We start from the raw sequence: 22,992 nt of genomic DNA, 5'->3' as shown, positions 1-22,992 counted from the left end.
TTTCAACCAGTACATTTGGTTAACGAAAATCTCACAGGTACCTTTATTAAATTTACGGATGAGAACACAGAACACAATAAAAGAAAATAACATGTTTAAGTAAGTACCATCTTAAAACTAGGGTTGTGAGGCTAGAGAGCAGCACCTCTAGTGTGTTCAAAAGGGAAGTACACAAACATAAAGATAGTTAAAGCCTCTGTTTGACACATTTATATGCTCCCGCTACTTGGAAATTTGGTGGGAACTATGTGCATTGTAAGTTCCCTACCTCTTGTGAATAGGTCGGTCGATGGACAATCGAGCAGTTTTCGAACAGCTCGGACATCGTTCTCCTTGGCAGCCAAAAGTAACGGTGATTCCCATATTCTGGAAAGAAAAATCAAAGTGAGCTACCAGGTTGTGTACACATGAAACAATTGACAGATCACAGTTGAGGACATATGTTGCACCCCTGGACCCAGAGTCTCTGTATTTTATTTTTATACTTAATCAAGCCCTGCTGTGAAAGAGTAATTCTGTACTAAAATTAGATACCACAGGTTACAGATAGGTGTATGCAGATATCAGGTACTTGGACACTGTGAGTGGGATAAGCTTATGTTTCCCTTTCATCTACTCCCTGGGTTCAAATAGTATGGTGTTAGTCAATGGTAATTTCATCAGGTCATGAAACTGTTGCTTTGCCCTATTGACACTGTGTAAAATTGTTAGGGAGCCTGATACATCCCCAAGGGCAGTCTACAGCATTTGCAGTCAGATCTACATTGTCGTTAACCGTCAAAGTGCACAGGAAATGGGGGTGGTGGGGAAAAAAGAAAGAACGCGTCATAAAAAGATTGTCAGAGGTAAGAGTTGAGGAGCTACAGGGAAAGCAGGATAGGAGAAAACAAACATTGACTATGTCAATAGGTCTGGCTTTACAAAAATGATGATTTATTCTGCATTACAGGTATACATTTTTACTGGAACAGTAGGTCCCCTACATCACAACAAATAGATCATGTAATTAACACAGAGAAACAATGTTACCTATATAAATCCAAATTGATTATATATCATTTATTTGAAAGATAAAGAAAACATAAGAATGGGACAGTATTAAGAAAAGAAGTAAGTTACTAAACTCAGGCATTTGAATAAACTGTGGCAGTAATGAACTTCAAGATTGGGCCACAACCATATGAAAAACACCATTGCACATAATAATGATTCAGAAATAAACAAATATGTATCAAGGTGCTAAAGTCAAAGAAATTTAGATCCTTAATATAATAAAGGGATCATCTTCAGGACACAACAAGTGATGCCTGAGACATGTGCCTGTTATTCTGATAAGGCAAGGCCTGGAGCCCGACAGCGATGGAGTAAAATTACAGACCAATGCCAATTCTTAAGGAAGGAAAATCCAAGATTTGATGGCAGGAGCCAGGATAAGTAAAATGGTATTGCCTGTGGAGAATAAGTTACATACAGACCTAGGTGATACTCTCATCTCAGTAGGTCCCTCACCTTCTAGTTTTAGGTGTACTCCCCATCCCTTTGGAGTGTTTTTTCTCGCCCAATCTGTCTTGATTCAGTACCCACCATTCTATGGTTGACACCGATGATCCATCCACTATGCCCTGTATTTTTGCTGAGTTGAGAGTATGACCTAGGTCTGTTTGTAACTTATTCTCCACCGGCAATACCGTTTTACTTTTCATGGCACCTGCCATCGATACATATTTGTTTATTTCTGAATCATTATTATTATGTGAAATGGTGTTTTTCATATGGTGGTGGCCCAATTATGAAGTGCATTACGGCCACTGGTTGTTCAAATGCCTGAGTTTAGTAACTCACTTCTTTTCTGAAGGCTGCCCCACTCTTATGTTTTCTTTATCTTTCAAATATAGAGGATAATCCCCAGATTTATGATGCTCTGTTTCAATCTCTTCTATTGGTCGGTGGAGATATCATTATAGGTGGCGATTTTAATATACTCATGAACCCTAATTTAGACTCCACATCATCTCTTAAGAGGCAGTCTAAGCCTAGATCCCTTAAGACTATCCTAAATTATATATCTTTACTTGGTTTATGTGACCCATGGCGTGTGAGAAACCCTCTGAAAATGGAGTATACCTGCTGGTCAGGAAGGTTTAAATCCTCATCTCGTATAGACTTTTTTCTAACTTCTAGACAGCTTAAATTTTGTTCTCAGAGATTTTACCACAATGGCTTTTCAGACCATGCTATGGTAGTGATTAATTTTGACTATGCGGAGACTACTAAGGTCTCGAAAAGATGGATGTTTAATAAAATGTATTTACAGAATTTGAATTGGATATCAGCATTAAAGTTGGAGATAGCAGAGTACATTAACCGAAATATAGGCACGGCCCCTCTTCATGTTATCTGGGATTTGTTAAAGGCTTTTTTACGGGGGATTCTTATTAGTAAGGATGCGGCTGAGTGGTACGTTGTGAAAAGTAAAAGGAACTCTTTGCTTAAAAAAATTCAGGATTTAACATCAAGCTATCAACGTCAACCAAATTATGCAGTTGTAAATCAATTGAGGGAAGCTAAACAAGCGCTCAGCGCTCATTATTATGAGCAAAGTGAAATGGTGTTTCGGAAACAATCACAAAAAGTGTACGAAGAGAGTAACTTCTCAGGGAAATTTCTAGCCTGGCAAGTAAAAGAACAGGCGGCTTCAAATTTGATTCATTCCTTAAAAGACCCTCTTACTCATTTCGATACATTTGACCAGGCTGAAATAAATACTATTATGCTTAAACATTATGATAGTATTTACTCTATAAAACATATTTTTGATCAACAAAAATTATCAGAGTTTTTAGACCGACATGAAATTCCAAGTTTACCCCTCGAAGATCAGAGGCATATGCAAAGACCTTTGTCTAAAGCAGAATTGGAAGAAGTTGTAAAAAACCTTCCATTAGGTAAGGCTTGTGGTCCCGACGGCTTCCCCTCAGAATTCTTTAAAGTTTTCGTTAGTTCCCTCAGTGACTTATTTTTGTTATTGTTGAACTCAATGCTGGAAGGAGGGCAAGTCCCGGAATCCTTCCATGAAGGTACAGTTATTAGTTTTTTTAAAAAAGGGAAAGAATCTAAAGATCCGAATTCTTACAGGCCAATTACTTTATTAAATTCAGATTATAAAATAACTACTAAGCTTCTCTCACTCCGTCTTAATGATCATACGGCGGATTTGATCCATCCAGATCAAAACGGGTTTATAATAGGCTGACAATTATTTACTAATACACACTTTTTAGTTGAAGCATTAGATTATTTTGAAGCACGTGGGATACAGGCCTTGGTTTTACTTTTAGATGCAGAAAAAGCTTTTGATTTGGTGGTATGGGACACCCTTTTTCTTATTTTATCTACGTTTGCCAGTTCTCAACGCATCATCAATTTGATAAAGAATTTGTATGTGGGCGCTAGAGCAAACATAATTATTAATAAATCATTAGCAGGCTCAATCTTAGTACAACGTGGCACTAGGCAAGGCTGCCCTTTATCACCCATTCTTTTTGCTTTTTTTATCGAACCGTTAAATATTGCTATCAGGAATTGTTTTCAGATCACATCACCAGTTACCTCCATGGCCAAAATCAAACTCTATGCAGATGATATTATGTTACTTATTAAACCTGATTTGGAATCACAGACTTATATTTTTCAAATTTTTGAAGAGTTTGAATCTCTGGGAGGTTACCGAATTAACAAAAAAAAGACAGAAATATTGGTTTGTGGGGGTGCAGACCCAGTTTTACACAAAGATTTGCAAGATTGTATTAATTCAAAACCTAAAAGATATCTGGGGATTCAGTTCTCTTCCAATATTCTGGATTTATATACACTCAATTTCGTTCCATTAATAAAAAAAAATCAATCAATGTTTGCTCGTTGGGACCCTCTGCCTTTAACTATTCTTGGCCGCATCAATTTAATTAAAATGTCAATCCTTCCTCTTTTTAACTTTTTATTTGCATCAATTCCAGTCTATTTGCCTGGTACTTTTTTCTCCAAAATAGAATCTATGTTTTCTAAATTTATTTGGGCAAAAAAAAAACCATATTAGACATACGGACTTTAACTGCAGAAACTGATTATGGCGGTCTTTCCTTACCAAATTTGAAAGATTATTACTATGCTTACTTTGCACAGTACTTAGAGAGATTTAAGAATAGGAATGCAGCAACTCGTTGTTTTATAATTTTTTTCTTTGATTTGATATGTTTAGAAATTCAAATTCCATCCCCTTTGTCTGTACCGAAATCACCCAAATTTGTGCGGTATAAAATCCTAAATTGGTTTTTTAAACGACGTAATGCAATGCTTAAGAGATATTCACTTCCACCCTTTCATTTACTAACTCCTTTAATTGGAGTGTTTTCCTTTTTAAGGATTAAAATCGATCCCATTGTTATAGAAAATTGGGGCCGGGCCGGGTTTAGAACATTAGCTGATTTTTTGGTCAGCGGGACTTGGCTCTCTGTCAATGAGATGTCAGGTCGAATTGTTGGCAATTTTTTGCTAATTGGTTCCTATACTAATTTAATTTATCCTATGTTGGCGCAATTAGATCCCGGTACCATTTCGAATTATACTTCTACTCTTGTTTTAGATCTTTTTGTAAATAACTTGGAGAAGAAACCTGGAGCATGGAAACAGTGTCTAATACAAAGTCGGGAGGTAGAGTTGACTTCTAAAGCTATCCGTAAATGGTACACTCAGGAAAATTTAATATTATCACCGGAAATATGGAAAACTATTAATCAGTTTAATTTCTGTGTACTGCGTGGTGCCAATTGGCGCCGGATGTTGTATTTTAGCAAATGGCTATTATATCGTACACCAGTAATAATTGCTAAACTGTATAACAATGCTTCTGCTTTTTGTTTTAGACATTGCAATTGCGAACAAGCCAATTGGTCACACATTATAGTGTTTTGTCCTAAAATTAAGCATTTTTGGGAATAAATTATTGGTTTTTTAAAAACTTATTGTATGCTATCAGTCCCATGCAATGCAACAATGTTATTACTTGGTTATGATCCTGAATGTACATTTTCAAGTCACTTGGCAAAATTGATTTATATTATAATGGCCGTTGCTAGATCTTTACTATTGCAGAATTGGCTTTCAACCTATATCCCTACGCTGCAGGAATGGCTGGAAAAAATGAAAAGGGTTAGGAAAAGCGAATTGTTATACGCTCAAAGAGTTGGGTGTATTAGAAAATTCAATCAAATTTGGGGATGTTATTTTGAGTAAATTGGTTTGATATTACGTTAAATTGAAAGCAAATGTAATTTTACTTTGCTGTGATTTTTTGTATTTTATGATCTATACTGCATAAATCTGAATACAACTTCAATAAAAAGGAAAAAAAAAATCTTTCAAATAAATGATATATAATCCATTTGGATGTATAAAGACATGGGTAACATTGGTTCTCGATGTTAATTACTTGATCTATTTTTTGTGATGTAGGGGACCTTCTGTTCCTGTACAAATACTTACACCCCAGGTCCCCTTCAGACTCTTGGGATCCCTTGTTACTTTAAAATATGCATTACAAGTAAATAGAATGGGAATAGATATGTATTTGTGTAGAAGCAGAGAACACAGCAAGTCTGTGAAAGTTTGAAGGTGGGGTGATAGTTGCACTGTCAAGCAAGACTGAGAAATACATGTAGGTTAATGACTACCCTACTCCCATTTGTGCAGCTGCCACAGAAAACACCACAAATTATCAAGTTTTCTAAGACATTTTTATAGCATTACAAAGTTATGTGTGTGCCCCTTAAGGTTCAAGCTTAGGCAGTAAATAGTCAATAGAAATTGGTATTACAGGTTCTAAAAATTGTAAGCAGAAACATATTTGTGAACTATGCTTATAAGTGTAAGCTACCATCCAGACTCATGCCAAATGTCATGTGTAATGTGGATAATGGGGAATGTGCATACCCAAATATACTGCATATAGGGTTTCTTTACATTACCTTCATTGAAGGCACTGCTTGCTCAATACAGTACCTTCCAGGGTGCAAGTAGTATTGGTGTGCTGTGATGTACAGATTTTAATGAATGTGAGCATTCTGCAATGGGGAAGGGGGGTGTACAAATAGTATCTAACCTTAACTTGCGGAACACTGGAATATGGTAAAGTTCTTATGCAGCACTCACCACGACGAAAAAGAACACGTAAGACAAGAGCTATACTGACTAATGTATAAGTAAGAAAAATTGAATATTTTACAATGGATACAAATCGTTCAGAAATTGCACACATACCATGCAGTGCACCAGACGTTTTGGAGATTTTAACTAATTTAGCGCTAACCTCGTTATACATAGATACATGTGTGTGCCTAGTAATGTTTTTCTTTTTAGGGGTCACTGGCTGGTGGATGATACTCTTCTATAGGCTTAGATTGTGAGTAGGATGCTCTAAAATGCATTCTTTTATGCAGTGCATTGGCTAGAGAAGAAAAAAATCAATAATGTGTGGTGATGTTATGTTTAGTTGTGTGTTTAGTTCCGGTTTGGTTAAACTAAGTATTGAATACCTATGCTCAGGATTCACTATGTTATGGATTCCAAATGCCTTTTAGGTGAACTGCGTCAGTGGAAGTAGCTGCGGGCCATAAGCTCACAATGACAACATAGCATTGAATATAAAGGTTGTTTGTGAAAGGATGCTGTTCTATTCCCTTTTCTGGCTTGGTGTAAAGTAGGGGTTGCAAATATTTTCGATTATCTGGGTAGAAGGACACATAATATTTGTTCACTGATTAAGTTCTTTTCCTTATATTCTGTGTTACTGTGACTGGACTTATGCACTTCTTTATGTTTTGAGTTTTGCACATCGATAAGGGATAAGGTGTGCACAAAGGGGAGGAGTTATATGATTAAATTACTGATGTTATATGACTAATTTTTCACATATGCCGATACATTGTTTCCATCCACTTATGACATTTCCCCTCAAGAACGGAGAGACTTTAATACGTTTTGAGACCGCCGGCTCAGTATTCTCTGTTTATACAAGTCCACATTAGGTCTCAGCTAGCGTAAGCGGCGCCTGAGCAGTCTCGCTGGCGAGATTTTATGTTTCTTAGTAGCGAGGGTAAATCCCGCCCCTCTTCTTCATTGGCTGGCTTCCTAAACGGCGGCCAGCCATTGGAGAAGAGGTTTCAGTGATGTCATTTTTTCCATCTAAACCCTGTCTTTTTAGGATTGAGGGGCGTGTTTTTTAACGTTCTTTCTCATTCTTCTCCATTGGCTGGAATGTAAAACAACACGCCCATTGTTTACATTCCAGCCAATAGAGAAGAGGGGAGAAAGAAAAACACGCCCCCAGTCTGCAAAGGACAGGGCTTAGTGAGAAATGGCGAGCGCGTGGAGTGTTTTTTTTTTGTCCTCATGAAAATACATACAAGCCAGCTGTTTATGGTTTGTACAGCAGGCTGTGTGTGCCGGAGATCACGCAAGCGTCCCATGCTCGGGCCGTTTACAAGCTGTTTTAACGTGACCGTGCCATTGGCGTTTGTCCCCAGAAAAGTATTGGGTGTGGAGTGCTCGGACTGCGGGGGAGCTGTGCTGCTGAGCGACATGCCTCGTGGGCACCCAGCGGTCCCTGAATGGCTACAGAGACCCCGATGGAGCTGGGACACAGTGTGGAGGCCTGGTGTTATCGGCGGGGTGCAGCGCGAGGCATTACTCACTGCTGCGGGAGGATAGTGGTGCCGGAGCTGGTTGCGGTGAGTGGGGGCACGGCCTTGCTTGGGCCTGCTGCTGCGGAGGCGGGTGTGGGCCTAAGTGCGGGGCCACGGTCTGCGAGCCGCGACCAGCGGGAGGGCTCGTGCATTGCTGAGGCCTTCTGGTGGTTGTCGCACGCTTGGATTGGTCTTCGGACTAAAGCGTTAGCCCCAACTGACTCTGCTATGTAGGTTTCCCGCATGGTCCTGGGTTCTTTCACTATTGGATCATTCATCTCTTGCATGCAGTAACGTTTAAAGTGTGTAGGTGCTCCCTATGACCACCCCGGTGCCTCAACCCCTCCCAGTGCCCTCCTCCACTACACTGCTTCCCCTTCCCCCCACAAGCCCTCTAACCTCTTTTCAGCGGGGAGTCCTGGGAGCCTGCCCCCGCCTCTGTGTGGGAGAGTGCTGGGGCAGAGCCACGGAACTGGTCTCCCAAGCTTGGTGGGTGAAGCGGTTGTGTATGTATGTGTGTCGGTGTGTGTGTGTGTGTGTGTGTGTGGCTGTGTGTGTGTGTGGCTGTGTGTGTGTGTGGCTGTGTGTGTGTGGCTCTGTGTGTGTATGTGGCTCTGTGTGTGTGTGGCTCTCTGTGTGTGTGTGTGTGTGTGGCTCTGTGTTTGTGTGCGGCTCTGTGATTGTGTGTGGCTCTGTGTGTGTGTGTGGCTCTGTGTGTGTGGCTCTGTGTGTGTGGCTCTGTGTGTGGCTCTGTGTGTGTGGCTCTGTGTTTGTGGCTCTGTGTGTGTGCAAATGCAATAGGTCTCGCATTTGCGAGAGCTAAAGCTATTGGCATTGTAAATGACAGTGCCATTTATTTATCTGTTTTCAAAATCAACACATAAATACAAAATGTATCATTTACAATGCCAATAGCTCTAACTTTTGCGAAGGCGAGACCGTTGCATTGTAAATGCTTGTTACAATGAAGTGACAAAAGGTCTTGACAAAACACACAAAGCTTTACTATGCCTGTGTACAGCATATGGATAGAACCTAATATTAATCTGTGCATCCGCTGAGCTGTTCTGGATTGATGTACTACTATTTGTTTGAAACAATTACCACATGTCCATTGCTCAGCTTTCAGTAGTTGATACCTCATCATCAGGCACAATAGGCCATTTCTGACTGAATGACACCAATGGATACAACCTTGTACAAGGAGAAATTACCTCTGCGAACACCCACATCAGAGGTCACTGCCTGTCCAGCTGCCAAGTGTGAGGGGCTGATCTCCTGGACCCATGGCCCTCACACAAAGAAAGCATCAGGACCGGAACAAGAACATCAAGCACCAACGGCGCCACCAGCAGCTCCAGCGACACCATGCAGGTACAACATCCGCTCCACCAAGGCAGCAAGTAGGAGCTAAAGAGGACTGTTCATGCTGCACACCACAAGGAGAGCGGAGGGTGCAAGCGGGCTCTGAACATTAAGGACAAAAAGGCCGGCCCCTATACCCTTACCCATAGCAGCAGCAACAGAAAACTATTGTAGTTTTGTCACCATGGAAGTAGCTGAATGGCCGAAGTACTGGTAACCAACTGAGCCATAGGGTCAAGTACTGTCAAACAAGATTAATTTTTCATTGTGTTCAGGCACCAAAGTTGCCTCTGCCCACCTCAATAGGGATGTGGGACCTGCTGGGTAGTTAAAAGTATTCACTGCCTGCATCGTCTGTGATTCTGAACAAATGATTCTGCTGGAGCATCCTTTCTAGAGCACCTCACCTTCGTCTTAGAGTACCTATTGTTGAAGTAATAGGGACCACTGCTGCAATATAAAAGGTACAGGAGACTGATAATTTTAAAGGTTTCTTTAGCAATTCTTCAAGTCACCAATGACTTACACCTCTGCAAGGCCGGCCCAAAAATTATCTATGAGTACCAACAGTTGTTTGTGGAACCGTAACGCTCATGGGGCCTGCGGCTTTCATCTAAAAAACTTCTACTAACAAACAGAATGACATTGAGACTTTGAACTTTTACACTGCTTTGGGAATACGACGAATAACAAAATAACATGCTTTGAGGGAAAAGTGCTATATTGAAAGAGAAAAATAATGCACAGCTACATGTATTGTGAAATATGGAATTTGTGCCCACCTGCTCTAACAGTGCCCAGTAGATAATGACTTTCAGAGTAATAGGTACATCACATTTTACTGTCTACAGCAGTAAAACACATACACCTACATGAAAGTTCCATTATAAATTAGATGAGACATGGACGTAAAGAGGAGAGTGTTACAAAAGTTCCCAGTTTAGAAATAGCGTTAGGATATGTGCATATCAGATATAAAGAGAGGCCAGTGAATAGTCACATAGTGGTACCAAATTTCCAGTTGAATGGGAATAAAGGGTGTCTTCCCACAGGCCCCACCACACAGGAAGCTAATCAATGACTAGGGTTCAGGGGACAGAAGTATCTCAGGTATTATAGATAGTTATATACCAGGTGTATATACCAAATATTGACCAGGGGGCACTTAGGATAGTGCTGCACAGTGAGAACTATTGTTAACTAAGGGTGAACAGCCCCATATGTCAGACAGAAGCATTCAGAACTAAAAAAGGATGAAATATACTAACATACACCTGTTAAGTATGGTGGGGGGAACAGACCCAGTAACTTCGCTCTTCCCAAGGAACAGGAGGGCAGGGTGTGCCAGGTAATAACCCAAACATGTTGCTCTTATATCCAGAATAATCAAAATATTATCAACAAGGCCATCAAAAACACCCGTAAGGTCCAGATGGAGTCAAAAGAAATGCACACAGGTGGCATCTGGGAAGCCATAGGAGCTTGGCTTTGCAATTGGGGGTGTGTGGCTGTTAGAAGCACTGATTATAGGAGTAGTCATACTGGTGACCTTATGTGCGCTAACACAGGTGTGTTTCATCGAAGGACTGGACAATGAAAATTAATGACCGTTGAATTGCAACATGAAGCAAGCCTTGCTCAATAGACACCACGCGTATTATTAGTTTCCATATTTCTCAGTCATGGAAATAGGAGGTGGGCTTCAATTGTGGCTTTACTCACATGCACTATTAACGCCTTTTGATTGGACGGAATGTATGTATACATAGATATGTTCTGCAATCTCTATTTACTTCAACTAGACATGTGATGTGCTAGTCCAGATTTTCTGAGAAATGGTCATGTACTCTATATATTTTTGGACAATTGGACAATTAATGAAATACCCAGTTACACCCTTGTGTGGTTTGGGCAAATAAAGTATTGTGAGAAACCTCCGTTTTGTGGCACTTGACCTAACATTTGTGGGCGGCCGACTGCCTCTGTGTCACGTAATGAACCATTATCTATGTGCATGACCTGATGGCTGGCGCTGGTAAACCTCTGGGTAGCTGTGCGCCTTATAAGATTAAATTAATAATAATAATAATAATAATAATAATAATAATAATAATAATAATAATAATAATAATAGTAATAATAATAATAATAATAATGGCTTTGTGGTTTATAATATATATAGGCTTCTACAAAACTTTCTAAAACAAAAAGGGTGACTGGCTTTCTTTTCAAGTTTGAACCCTAAATTAAGGGTTGTGTTTTTTCCGGTGTTCGGTTGTACGGCAAGGTATGTAACATTTACATCGCGGTGGAAACCATGATGGACGTTACAAGGCAGGTCTATACACAGCAGGTAAGTTCAACGAAGGACATTTAAAGTTGTTTAAAACACATTTACTTTTTATAAACTATATCATTTTTTGTCACTTTAAAAAGGGTGGGTTAAAAGATTATGGCATGCGTAGTTAGAGGTAAGGTGAGGGTAGATGTAGAGGAGGTAAGGGTTTTTTGTGGTTCAGGGATGAGTAGAGTAAAGAGTTAGGGGGTTTTAGGGTGAAAGTAAGATACAGATAGATGTTTCAGGCTCCTCCCCAAATTAAGACCCCCAAATAATATAAAAGAATATTGGCCATAATAATAAAAAATGTGTTGTAAAGTTACAACAATATAAAACAAAGTGTAGTAAAGGTCAATGTGTTGTAAAAGTCAACAAGTTGCATTCCATGAATTGTAAAAGCGTGCGTTGTAAAGTCTGATATTAGTACAGCTGTGTTCCTTCAGGTGTTGTGTATCCAGCTTTTCTCTCTTCACAAGGTGTGCCATCTTTGTGCACTTGGACAGTAGCTTGCACACAAGCTCTCAGACCACAGCTGGAGTCAGAGGGAGTGGGAATGGACAAAAAAGTGCATGGACAGCTGTTCCGCCACTCTTGATTAATGTTATAGCCAGGGTATGCTGCCACGAAGCCTGCTCAGGTGAACTGCACCAACTAGTACAGTTTGGGGCTGTGGGGTGAAATCACAAAGAATATTTTCCCTGTCAATCATATCACAGTCTCAACAGTTTTCCTTGTGCTTCTAAATCTGCTAGACCTGGTGCAAATGTCCCTTGAAACCCTGCATGGACCTGGCAGCTGTGTTTGCAAACACAACTAGTCCATCTGCTGTCAGGTGAACATGCTTCAGTCTTCAAGATCAGTGTCAGTGATTATGGCTCATTGGATAGACGCGCATTCAACTCTTGCTCGGCAGACCCCAAAATACAACTGATGCATCCTAACTCCTAGGAGTTTCTTTGGGATGCGTAAGAATATTGTTTTCCTTGTGCACATCTAGAAGTATTGTTGCCTTTTTTCCACACATCTTTTTTTAACAACTTTCATCATTTTGCACAGTTGTCTGGTTCAAATTCTGAACCTGGTTCTGGAATCACTATAATTCACTATACAGCAAAGAGTGGTCATCACAGTGGGTTGTGTAGCCTTATGGCGCCTCCATTGAAGTCTTAAACAAGTTGTTCAGCCGCTCTGATTGGCTGTGATGATTGTAGTTTATTGTATTGTGTGTTCTATAGAAGATTAAAGGCAAAACCTAACACATCTCTGTGGGATCCACGAATGAGCTTTGGCTCTTGCGTGTAAAGTCAATATTAAAACATCTGTCTTTCGTCTGAATATTTGATGTGGGGCTGAGCCAGTGGTTATTCACTCTTTCATCATCCCAGTATTTAAACCTTGTTATAATCTTTAACTGAAAAAAACTCAAATAATGCTGTCAACACAATTTCAAGCATCGTGTTGGTTAGAATTATTGAACGCGGCACAGGTAACCTTTGAAAGCTACCCTATGGATTGTGTCGAGAACACGGAGAGCTTGTGTACTCAGTACGGTTGGCTGAGAACTGAAAACTCACATTATAGGTGTAACACTCAATCAGTAGAACTTCCTTTGGTATCTAAAAGCTACTGTGGGGTAAAGTGGTAAAACGGGAAACAACCATTACAACGCAGTCATTACAACGCACTACAATTACAACTCAGTCATTACAACGCAACCTCCTTTACATTGCATGCCATTACAACCAACGCATCCATTACAATGCATGTCACTACAACGCATGTCACTACAACGCAACGCATGTCACTACAACGCTACAACGCATGCCACTACAACGCATGTTATTACAAGGCATTAAAAGGTAAGTAATGGGAAATAGTAATTTTAACCCTACACCATCCAACACTTACTCTACTGTTGCACTCACTGAAGTGGGAATAGTAATTTTTACCCCTACACTATCCAACACTTACCCTACTGTTGCGTTGTAATGGAATGCATTTTAATGGTACGAGCTGTAATGGTATGTGTTGTAAATGTAGTTTCTAAAAATGTGTTGTGATGGCATGCATTGTAAAATCGTGCGCTGTAATGGTTGTTACGATGTAAAAACTGTGTTGTAAAGGCATGGGTTGTAAAAGTATTATATGGATAATCAAGACATTGTTTCATCCTTAGCTATTTTCCATCAAACAACAGAACAAAAGAGGCATCTTGCACTTGACAGTATATAGCAGGCATGAGGAGCGAGGAGTTTTGCTAGTGAGGTTTCATTACTTGCATCTTTGAGCGAGGTGAACACACCTTCATGGAGATCACATGGATAAGCCTTACACGCCTTTAGCACATAGTTTTGACCAATTGTGGTGAAAACAATTACTGCCCACAACTTTTTCCTCAACTTGTATGTATCAGTAAAATAGACTAATGACTTAGGGCTGTATATGGTGTTTGGTGTACTAGATGTAAACGCGAGAGATCTCTTCTGCTGTGTTACATGAACCTTCGGTTATAATGCTCTTGAAATATGGTGAACAATATATTCGCCACGTTTTGACAGAGTGTCCCAGCCACCAAACTCTAAATCAGCTTTTAGCATGGTTAAAGTCCAGACCTTCAGAGGGCTTTCCTCTATTAAACTACTTCCAACACGCCTTAACCCTTTAAGTGCTGCCATTGGCCAACGGTCGTCGCGAGCACTACCTTGCCAGTGCTGCTCACGTCTGTTGGAAGACGGGGCGGCACCCGTTTTTCGAACGTTCAGCACTGGGCGCTGAACGTTCGACGCTCCTAAGGTGTTAATTACTATAACATTAGCACATATTTTATTCTGTTTTTCTTTGCTGTCCTATGTGCAACACTGAAGGATTCCTATTTTCTAAATAAAAATACCATAGCTATACTAAGTGAGTTCACTTACATCAAATGCAGATTGTTGACAGAATTGAATGTTTCAAAATGTTAAAGCTGATCAAGATTTTCAAATGAGTGACTTATTTAGAACATGTTAGCCCGGAGCAGGGGCGGCTCCTAACAGAGGGGGCTGGGGCCCTGTCCATCCAGTTTTGCATGTCTCTGGATGGTAGCAATCGCCATTCAGATAACATTAAGATATGAAACCAAGCCACCTTAAAGGCCTGGCTGCCTTCCTTACTCATGTCCTTACTGGTATGACAGTCAGGCAGCCAGGCACTTCCCAGAGGCACGTGTGCTAGTGCGCATGCGTCTACTCACATTATTCTTTGTTTCAGGCCGGGCTGACATAGCACCTACCCAGACTGTAAATCTTGGGGGTCTCAAGAGACAACCCACAAATGACGTTCAGCAGCGTCACATTTGAAAGACGCCCCTTGTGTGTACGGCATCAGCCCATATTTTCCAGGGGGGGCGGGGCTTATTAGTCAACAAACCGGCTGCAAGCAGGAGTAGCACCCATCCTTTTCCGAGTCGTCACAGGATGGGGTGGGGTCAGTAAGACTTGCTGACCCCATCCAGCCCTGTGACAAGTTGAAAAGGAGGGGGGTGGTGGGGAGGGGGACCAGCATACTGCCCAAGTATGACCAACCTTGATGGCTTCCCTTCCCTTCTCCACTCCAATCTCCATCCTGGCCTGCGCTGTGAGAGCGGCAAGTGAGATTATTGCAGAGAGGAACTCAGCACTTTGTTGGTAATCACAAGTGTCAATGATAAACTTTTCATAGAAAAACTTGACGTTGATGAACGCGAGCGAGGAAAAAAATACTCCTCTCCGGTTGCGCGAAGTAGAGTTTTTCGGAGCTCCGCGTAACGCGGAGTGCGGGAAACTTCGCAAACTCCGCATGCGGAGCGGAATTCACTGCCCCGGCTTAGCTCTAGCCACACACTGGACATTTTATAGACAGATGCTGTAGCATGCTAGAGATTTGTGGTTGCGTAATTCTGGGTAGCCGACTGTCATATGGCATTAACTTTGAGGCAAATTTATAGAAATGTAGTACTGCAGAAGACCTGGATTTTTCAAAGAAAACCCACACACATCTACAAAGTTTTCATGCATAGAGCACCTATTACAGAAGTGGAGTCAAACTTGCATAAAGCTTGTGACTTCGAAAATGAATTGAACACAGGGTTTTAAGTGGGCCGGGTCCTTCCAGGTCTCGGACACAGAAATAAATGAAAAGGCTATTGAAGCAGCTGCTTGTTGGGCCCTATATTCATGTCCTTAACATCAATTGCAAAAACACGGATTGATTTCTGAACAATGAATGAATAGATATTAAGATAGTGCATATCAGCGATTTAGTTCCTCTTTATAGTTCATGTTTTACTTAAGCTTACACTCTCTAGGAGTATTAGCAAATCCCAGGATGTTGTGTTTCTGTATTTTTTTTTCATGCAGCTTAAGACTCGCGTACAGCGCATACTTTGAGCAGAGTTGCCTCCAGGCGCTTATAACAGGTCACGATTGGGAGCTCTGGATTTGAGACTGAAGGTAGTGCGAGTTTCTCACAGTGCCTGTCAGTGGGCCAAAAAGTATGTTCAGAATACATGCTCATCCAATCCTTGGCCTCTCTGCAGAGCACACAGAGCAATGGTCAGATGTTCTAGTTACAATTAAAATTCTGTATAAATAAGTGCGAAGGAGGAACATAGCTTTCAAAATATTGACAAGTCAGTAGTACAGTGGCAGAGCAAGCACTTTGGCCGATTAAAGAGGGGGGTCGATTGCCACCCTGAGAATGACAGGTAAGAGCGGGGGGATGCTGCCGCCCCCAAAACTCATGCCGCCTGGGACGTACACCCCCCCTTACCCCCTTGCTACGCCACTGCAAAAGTAGAGGGTGTGTTGTGTTTAGGGGTGGCGAAGTGAAGGAGATGGAGCGAGTGCATTCAGGAGGGAATGACAAGAGGTTCCTAACGGGGAAAGAGATGAGGTGTGAGACATGCAGTGAGATGAAGTGTGGAGAGAAAAATGGCGGACTTGTCTAACGAAGAGTGCACATAACAGGCCTAACTAAGACAGTCTGAAGTCCAAACCCGTTCCATCCACAGGCCTCAGTAATATTTAATTCACAGACTTAAGAACTAAAACACTTTCAAGATAATTATTTACAACAAAATCATTGCAGGTACTCATTTATCTTAAACAACTAATAGCCATTGACAAAGCCAATAAACCTGGCTGGTTGTAGATGTATGTCAGTTAAGTTATATAAGTGGGTAAAATAACAGAACGCTCAGAGAGAAACCAAAATACCAGTTGGGTGGCACATTATGAGATTCAAAGAAATTTAGCTTACATGTTTAACTATGCCCCTTTTAGAGACCCCAGCTTTTTTATCCCACTGGAAGCCCTGTATGGAGCATCTCTCAATAGGCATGCTTGCAGCTAGCAGCTGTGTGTACTTCCTCAAGTCTGGAAAGAACATGTTCTTCTAAAAATGATGCAGCACGCAGTACAAGACACTGGGTGAGCACACACTTTAAAGGGCATAAAGGCACCTTGGGCAAGGGTTATTCATGGAGTGATGAATAGCTTCTTCTTAACGAGGTACTCGTAATTAGGGACAATGTCTTCTAGGGTAAATACAGGGCTTAGTCGCTGTCAATTCATGTTATGTCACTTTACATGTATTAATTTCTGTTATGTTATGCTAGATTTTTGGTGAAGTTGACTATGCCTGCTCTCATAGTCTTAGTGTGGCATGGCACCCAGTGTGGGCAAGCGATGCAGCTGTGCTCTGCCCTGGAGGGGGAGGTGCTCTGAGTTCTTGGGGAGTGGCATGGAATAGACGAATAATATTTGAGGGTACAAAATCCTGAATCAGGTCACTTGAACCAGAGAACAAACACGAACAACCTGCCTTCATCAGAAGCTGGAGCTTACAGAGGGGCCGATTCACAAAACTAATCTGAGCCAATATTCTAAATTTACTACTTTTGGTATTCATAGAAGACATTTAGTAGCAGTAAAGTTAGGATTTTGTCTGAGTTAAACTTAAATTAAACTTAAGTTTGTCTTAAGTTTTGGTCTTAAGACAAAATCCTAACTTTGCTACTACTAAATGCCCTCTGTGAATACCAAAAGTAGTAAGTTTAGGATTTTGTCTCAGATTTGTTCTATGAATCGGCCCCAGCGTGATCAGGGATGTCCCTGCAGATTAAAGGTATGCTTCACAAAATGAAATCTAAAGTCCCAGCACATTTGATTAAATAACTAAAATCACAGCCTCGCCCCTGCTGTAAAGCAATGGTGACCTACCTCTGCACCTGCGCGGGCCATCAATTCCCCTACCTCTTATGGAAACCCATAAGGACCACCTGCTCTCCAACCTTGGGCCACGGTGGTCTACCATAAACTCACAGAATGGTGTGGCAGAAACAGGAGCATGCAGACCAAGGTGGGTGGAAGTGAAAGAAAAGGACTGTCAGGGAGAGGACAGATGCAGCTTTTCTTTCTTAGAGGTCCTCATGATGTCTGAGTCTATAGAGATACACGTGCTTCCATATTAACCTCTGCTTTCCCACACGCACAAGGTGCTATTCAGCCATGCTCTCGGTTGTTGGCTTCAAAAGGTTTTTTGATTGTTATCTATCCATTCCCTTTCTGCAGGTTGGAGTGCCTGATGTAGAAGACCTGTTATTACATGTGCCATGGCACACCTCAATCATATATTACTTGACTTCCATGTGGGAGGAGCAATGCTGTTTGATCTTAGAAGTCCTGTTATATAGGGGATAAAGCACCTCCTGCCATACATTATAAGGATATCACAAGTCACTGAGGTGTTTCTTTATAAGATAGAGGAATTCTGAGGGATGTGCAAAGAGTATTTTACTCCTTATATAATAAATACATAGTCACACCATCACCGTTTCCAAAAAACGCTTGCATCCTTGTTCCTTGCTGTTTCCTGCTCATTACAGATCAGATTATGTGCTGCAAAATTAAACACACCCAAAAGTAGTTAGCAACTTTTATAAAAAAATATTATAATCAATCTAATGTAAGTCATGGTGAAAGAATGTGGGAACCAACCTATGTACTAATGGGTCAGATCTTAAAATTCTGAAAGGCAGTGGGTCGCAATCCAGCCTAATTCATCAATATTTATCATGAGGTAGTCATAAATTGTGAATCAGTAAAATTGGATTCCATCACAAGAATGGTGACCTGCTGGGGTCTGTAGACCACTGTGCCTGTGACCGTAATTTAAATAAAGTATTTTTTTCTATTTGTTTTTCAGAAAGCAGTCCGTTTTTCTTAAAGGAAATAGGGATGCATTTAAAAAAAAAAAGAGGTTTTTTTTTTGTTTGTCTTTCATGTGGACCATGGCCTACTACCCAACAAACTTAAAAAAATATATATTATTCACCTTCTTTGTGGAGCTGCTAAAACGTCAATGTTGTGTGACTGAATTTCAGCCTCAGAACAGTGGTACAAACCTTAATAAACAGCTGTTTTGAAGCGACGCCCTGCACACTCCTCTCCAAAATAATGATTTGTTATGGGTTTCTAAACCCATTTTGCGATCTGAAAACCTGTTACTGAATCGGAACAAAAAAACATTTTGTGGTCAAAAACCCTGTAATTTCCTGAATCACACGCTTCTTGAAAAGGTAACTTCAGGTCATTGTTGCATGCATGTTATGTTATTCAATTTTATACCGCACACAGATACTCCAAGGAGTGTCCCGGTGCGAGCCCAGAGAGAGAGAGAGAGTAAATACAGGGGAGTGGGGGCGAGTTAGTCAAAAAGTTAGCTCTTCTGATTTATCTTGAATAGGCAGAAGTCCTGAATACTGCGGAGAGACAGAGGAAGTGAGTTCCAGGCCGTAGCCGCTCTGACAGCAAGTGAGCGCCCCCCTCTGTTGAAAGCCGGAAGTGAGGGATATGGGCCAAGACGGAGAAGAAGAACGAAGCTGTCTGGCGCGGGGTGTAAAACAGAAACCACTTCCGGAGGTAGGACGGGCCAAACGCATGCAGAGCGCGATGGACCAGAGTCAATGCTTTAAACTTGAGTCGATGGGCCGCCGGCCAGGGCCGTTTCTAGGTGTTTTGCCACCCTAGGCGAGAATTGAAAAATGCCGCCCTCTCACTCACTTTTACTATCCTCACTCCCCCCCCCCCCCCCTTCATCCAGGCTACTTACACCCATTCAAAAACAACCACTGCTAAATACCACAACAAGTAGAAAAATACATGATTTTTAATATTGTTAATTAAAAATCATTTAGAATCACACACACACACACATATATATATATATATATATATATATATATATATATATATATATATATATATATATATATATATATATATATTTAATATATTTTTTATGGTGTACCGAACAAAAATTTTGCTGCTTTATCTAAGGTTTTAGACATGATTTACTGTTCCTTGTCAGTAGACACTAAGACTAGTATTCTGATCGGGGGAGATTTTAATGTGAAACTTATAGATAACTATGGATCTACTAATTTCGATCACTGTAATGACCGCAGGGGTTTGGAACTGATCAGCATACTTTCTGATTTTAATCTTGTTGATGTAATGAGTGTAGGGTATGATATGAATTTTCCCTATGCCCCTACGTTTAAGGGCAGGGATAACGGTTCAATTATCGATTACATTTTTACATCACCTGTGTTAACGGACTGTTTAATCAAATCTTCTGTGGTGCAAACGTCCTTCAGTGATCATAATCCATTGTTTGCTATTTTTAACCTCGCACCCAGCCCGATTTTTATGAATTTAAATGGGGCAAGGGACATCACACCCTCAATTGACGGCCTTCGCCTTAAATGGAGAGGAATTGATTGTGGGGCCATTATAGACACGATTCAGGAGGCACATCCGGATTTATTGAAACGCCTCTCCTCCCTAAGTACAAATAACGAAGAATTGATTACAGATTTTGAAGCTTTATGCTCCAATATAAAAACTCTCCTGTCAGTCCCACTCCCTACTGACCACAAAGAGCCACGGTGGTTTGATACATCTTGCTCCGTGGCCAATAGAGAGTTAAGAAAGGCCCTCTCTGCCAAACCCAGGTGTAAGGATGTAGTTCGAGCTGCCAGGAAAAACTACAAAGATAAAACATCGAAAAGGAAGGCAAATTTGCTCTCCGATCACTGGGATAAGCTGGTTATCAGCGCCAATCTGGGTGGCAGCGCCCCATTTTGGTCGGCAGTCAGGAGAACGAGGGAAATGGGCAAAGAGCTTACAAAAATTAGCTGTAATATAACTAGTACAGCCTGGGAGACCCATTTCTCTAATATTTATGCCGCCCCCTCTTATGAGCAACCTCTCCCTAACTTGAACCAAATAGAAGGCTTAGAGATCTCGGATTCAGAAGTCAGGAAAGCTATCAAAGAGAGCCAAGGTAACAAGGCGCCCGGGCCGGACGGCCTCCCTATTGATATCATCAAATTTAACGCTGATCTTTGGACACCAATACTTTTAAACATTTTCAACAGTCTCCCACATGTAGCCATGCCTGCTACCTGGGCTACTAGTATCATTGTTCCCAAATACAAAAAGGGAGACAGATCAGACCCAGTAAATTATCGTCCTATTTCCCTCCTGGATAATACTCTAAAAATACTAGGACGAATAATTTATAACAGGGTACTGGAATGGGCGTCTGATTCTGACTTTTTAGATCCCTGCCAGATGGGGTTTAGGAGTGGGGTAGGAACTGTCGAGCAATGCCTAAACTTAAAATTGATAATAGACAAGTTCCCCTGTTGCCACGTATGGAGCCGAAGTCTGGGGATCGGCCAGCAGCATTGGCATTCAAAGAGAGGAAAATCGTTTTTGCAGGAAATTGCTGGGAGCACCAATTTCCTCTTCCAATTTCATCTGTCATAACGAACTTAATCTCCCCTTCATAAACGACTTTATTAAAGTAAGACCAGCACTCTTCTGGATCAGAATCTGGAGGAATGAGGCTGCTGTCCTTACGCAAAACATCATTAGGGACTGCCTTAATTGTGAAAATGGCATGCAGATCCCCTGGTTTAAAGAAGTTTTTAAAATATTTAATGAAATTGGTAGAGGTATTTTGTTCACTGAGCCATCGGCTATTGAATTAAAGGACAAAAATGAGGTCCAAAAGGCACTCTATGCACTTTACCGCAATGAACGGCTTGGAATTGAATTACAGAAATCAGGGGTCAAAAAATACATTGGTAATGGTCTCTGTATGCAAATCATGCCACCCTACCTTTCACTCCCTATGTCAAATTGGGAGCGTTCTCTACTGTTTCGTCTAAGGGCAGGAACTGTGAAATTTTTGCTCTCTTTTCCTCTGGGGTATCAACACCATATTGACCTTACCCCCTGCCCTTGTGACGGTACAAGCACTCAAGATGATCTGCACTTTTTGTTTTTCTGTAAATTTTATGTGAGATATACCAAATGGCTTTTGACCCCATATTTTAGAAAATTCAGACCTCTCACACTTCAGGAATCCTATATGTTGCTGCTCACCCTGGACACTGATGAACTGACATTTCGCACTAGCACTTTCCTAAGACTAGCTATACGCGCACGTAAGACTATGGAAAGTCCTTGAAATCAGATTCAGTCATAAAGATACTACTGATAAATTTTATAAGATAATGAAATTTACTGCCTAACCATTGTATGAATTGCTTTGTCTTTATGGAATGTAATTTATTTAACTGTTTTGTATTATGTGTATATATGAGCTTTGATGTGTCCGGTACTTTTATGAATTTTATCAAATTCGAATAAAGGTCTTTTGAACTTTGAACTTTGATATATTTAATATATATATATGCATATCAACAACACATATACATATGCTAAATAGCGGTGGAAGCATATTCAAGTACCACTGAGTTGGTTTTTCCAAAGTCATGCTTCGACTATTTTTTGTCTCTAAGTCGCCATAATTTGGGTTAATAATATATAGGGACCACCAGGCGCAGAGTCACATACACCAGAGATCTGTCTGGAAGCACTGCTGGACTGTGCGCAGCTCATGTGAAGGGAAGGGAAGGGAAGGGGGGCTCTTCTCCAAGGCACGAGGGCTGTGATGAAATGCTGAGTCGCTGCTGCGCTCTTTGCACAAGGCCCAGTTACGCACCAGAGGTCTGGAAGCGCTGCTGGACTGTGCGCAGCTCAAGTGAAGCCAGGCTCCATCCTCAATTCAGCCTAAGTCTTTTGGATATTTATGGCATATGGGAGTTTTAGTGGTGGCCCCCACCATATTCGGCTGGAGGGCCCCATTATTTTGCGGTATGCCCTGTAAAGTACCACCTGACCAAGTTTGTGGGGTGGCTGATGCAAAGACACCTGTGTACATGCGGGCTATGGATGGGTCCCTTGTGATGCAGGGACTTGTATAAATAAATTAGGGGCGGGGCTGCAAGGCAGTCACGTAACGCACCCTGAGACCACAGCTCACTATGGCGTCCCTTTCATTCATAGGCGATGACCCCTTTATTAGTGCCCACTCTAACAATAGGGCCCGCCCATAGGTGCGGGTAGTAGGGGTGCTGCAGCACGACTAACCATTCTGGGATTCGACATAAATGAGCAG

At 41.2% G+C, this 22,992-nt stretch overlaps 1 protein-coding gene across 1 annotated transcript in view; it reads right to left on the bottom strand.

Annotated features, from left to right (window-relative positions):
• LOC147700596 (transient receptor potential cation channel subfamily V member 6-like) overlaps window positions 1–22,992 on the bottom strand; it is a 256,840-nt gene that overhangs the window by 65,632 nt on the left and 168,216 nt on the right. The window contains exon 2 of the mRNA XM_086928456.1: window positions 269–366. Coding sequence (XP_086784582.1) covers window positions 269–366 — 98 coding nt within the window. The remainder of the gene's footprint in view (window positions 1–268; window positions 367–22,992) is intronic.

Source organism: Lissotriton vulgaris, chromosome 7 (genome assembly GCF_964263255.1).
Source record: "Lissotriton vulgaris chromosome 7, aLisVul1.2, whole genome shotgun sequence".
Classification (NCBI taxonomy): Eukaryota; Metazoa; Chordata; class Amphibia; order Caudata; family Salamandridae; genus Lissotriton; species Lissotriton vulgaris.
Note: the sequence above shows the minus strand (reverse complement) of the source record. Positions and strands in the feature narration are given on the sequence as shown.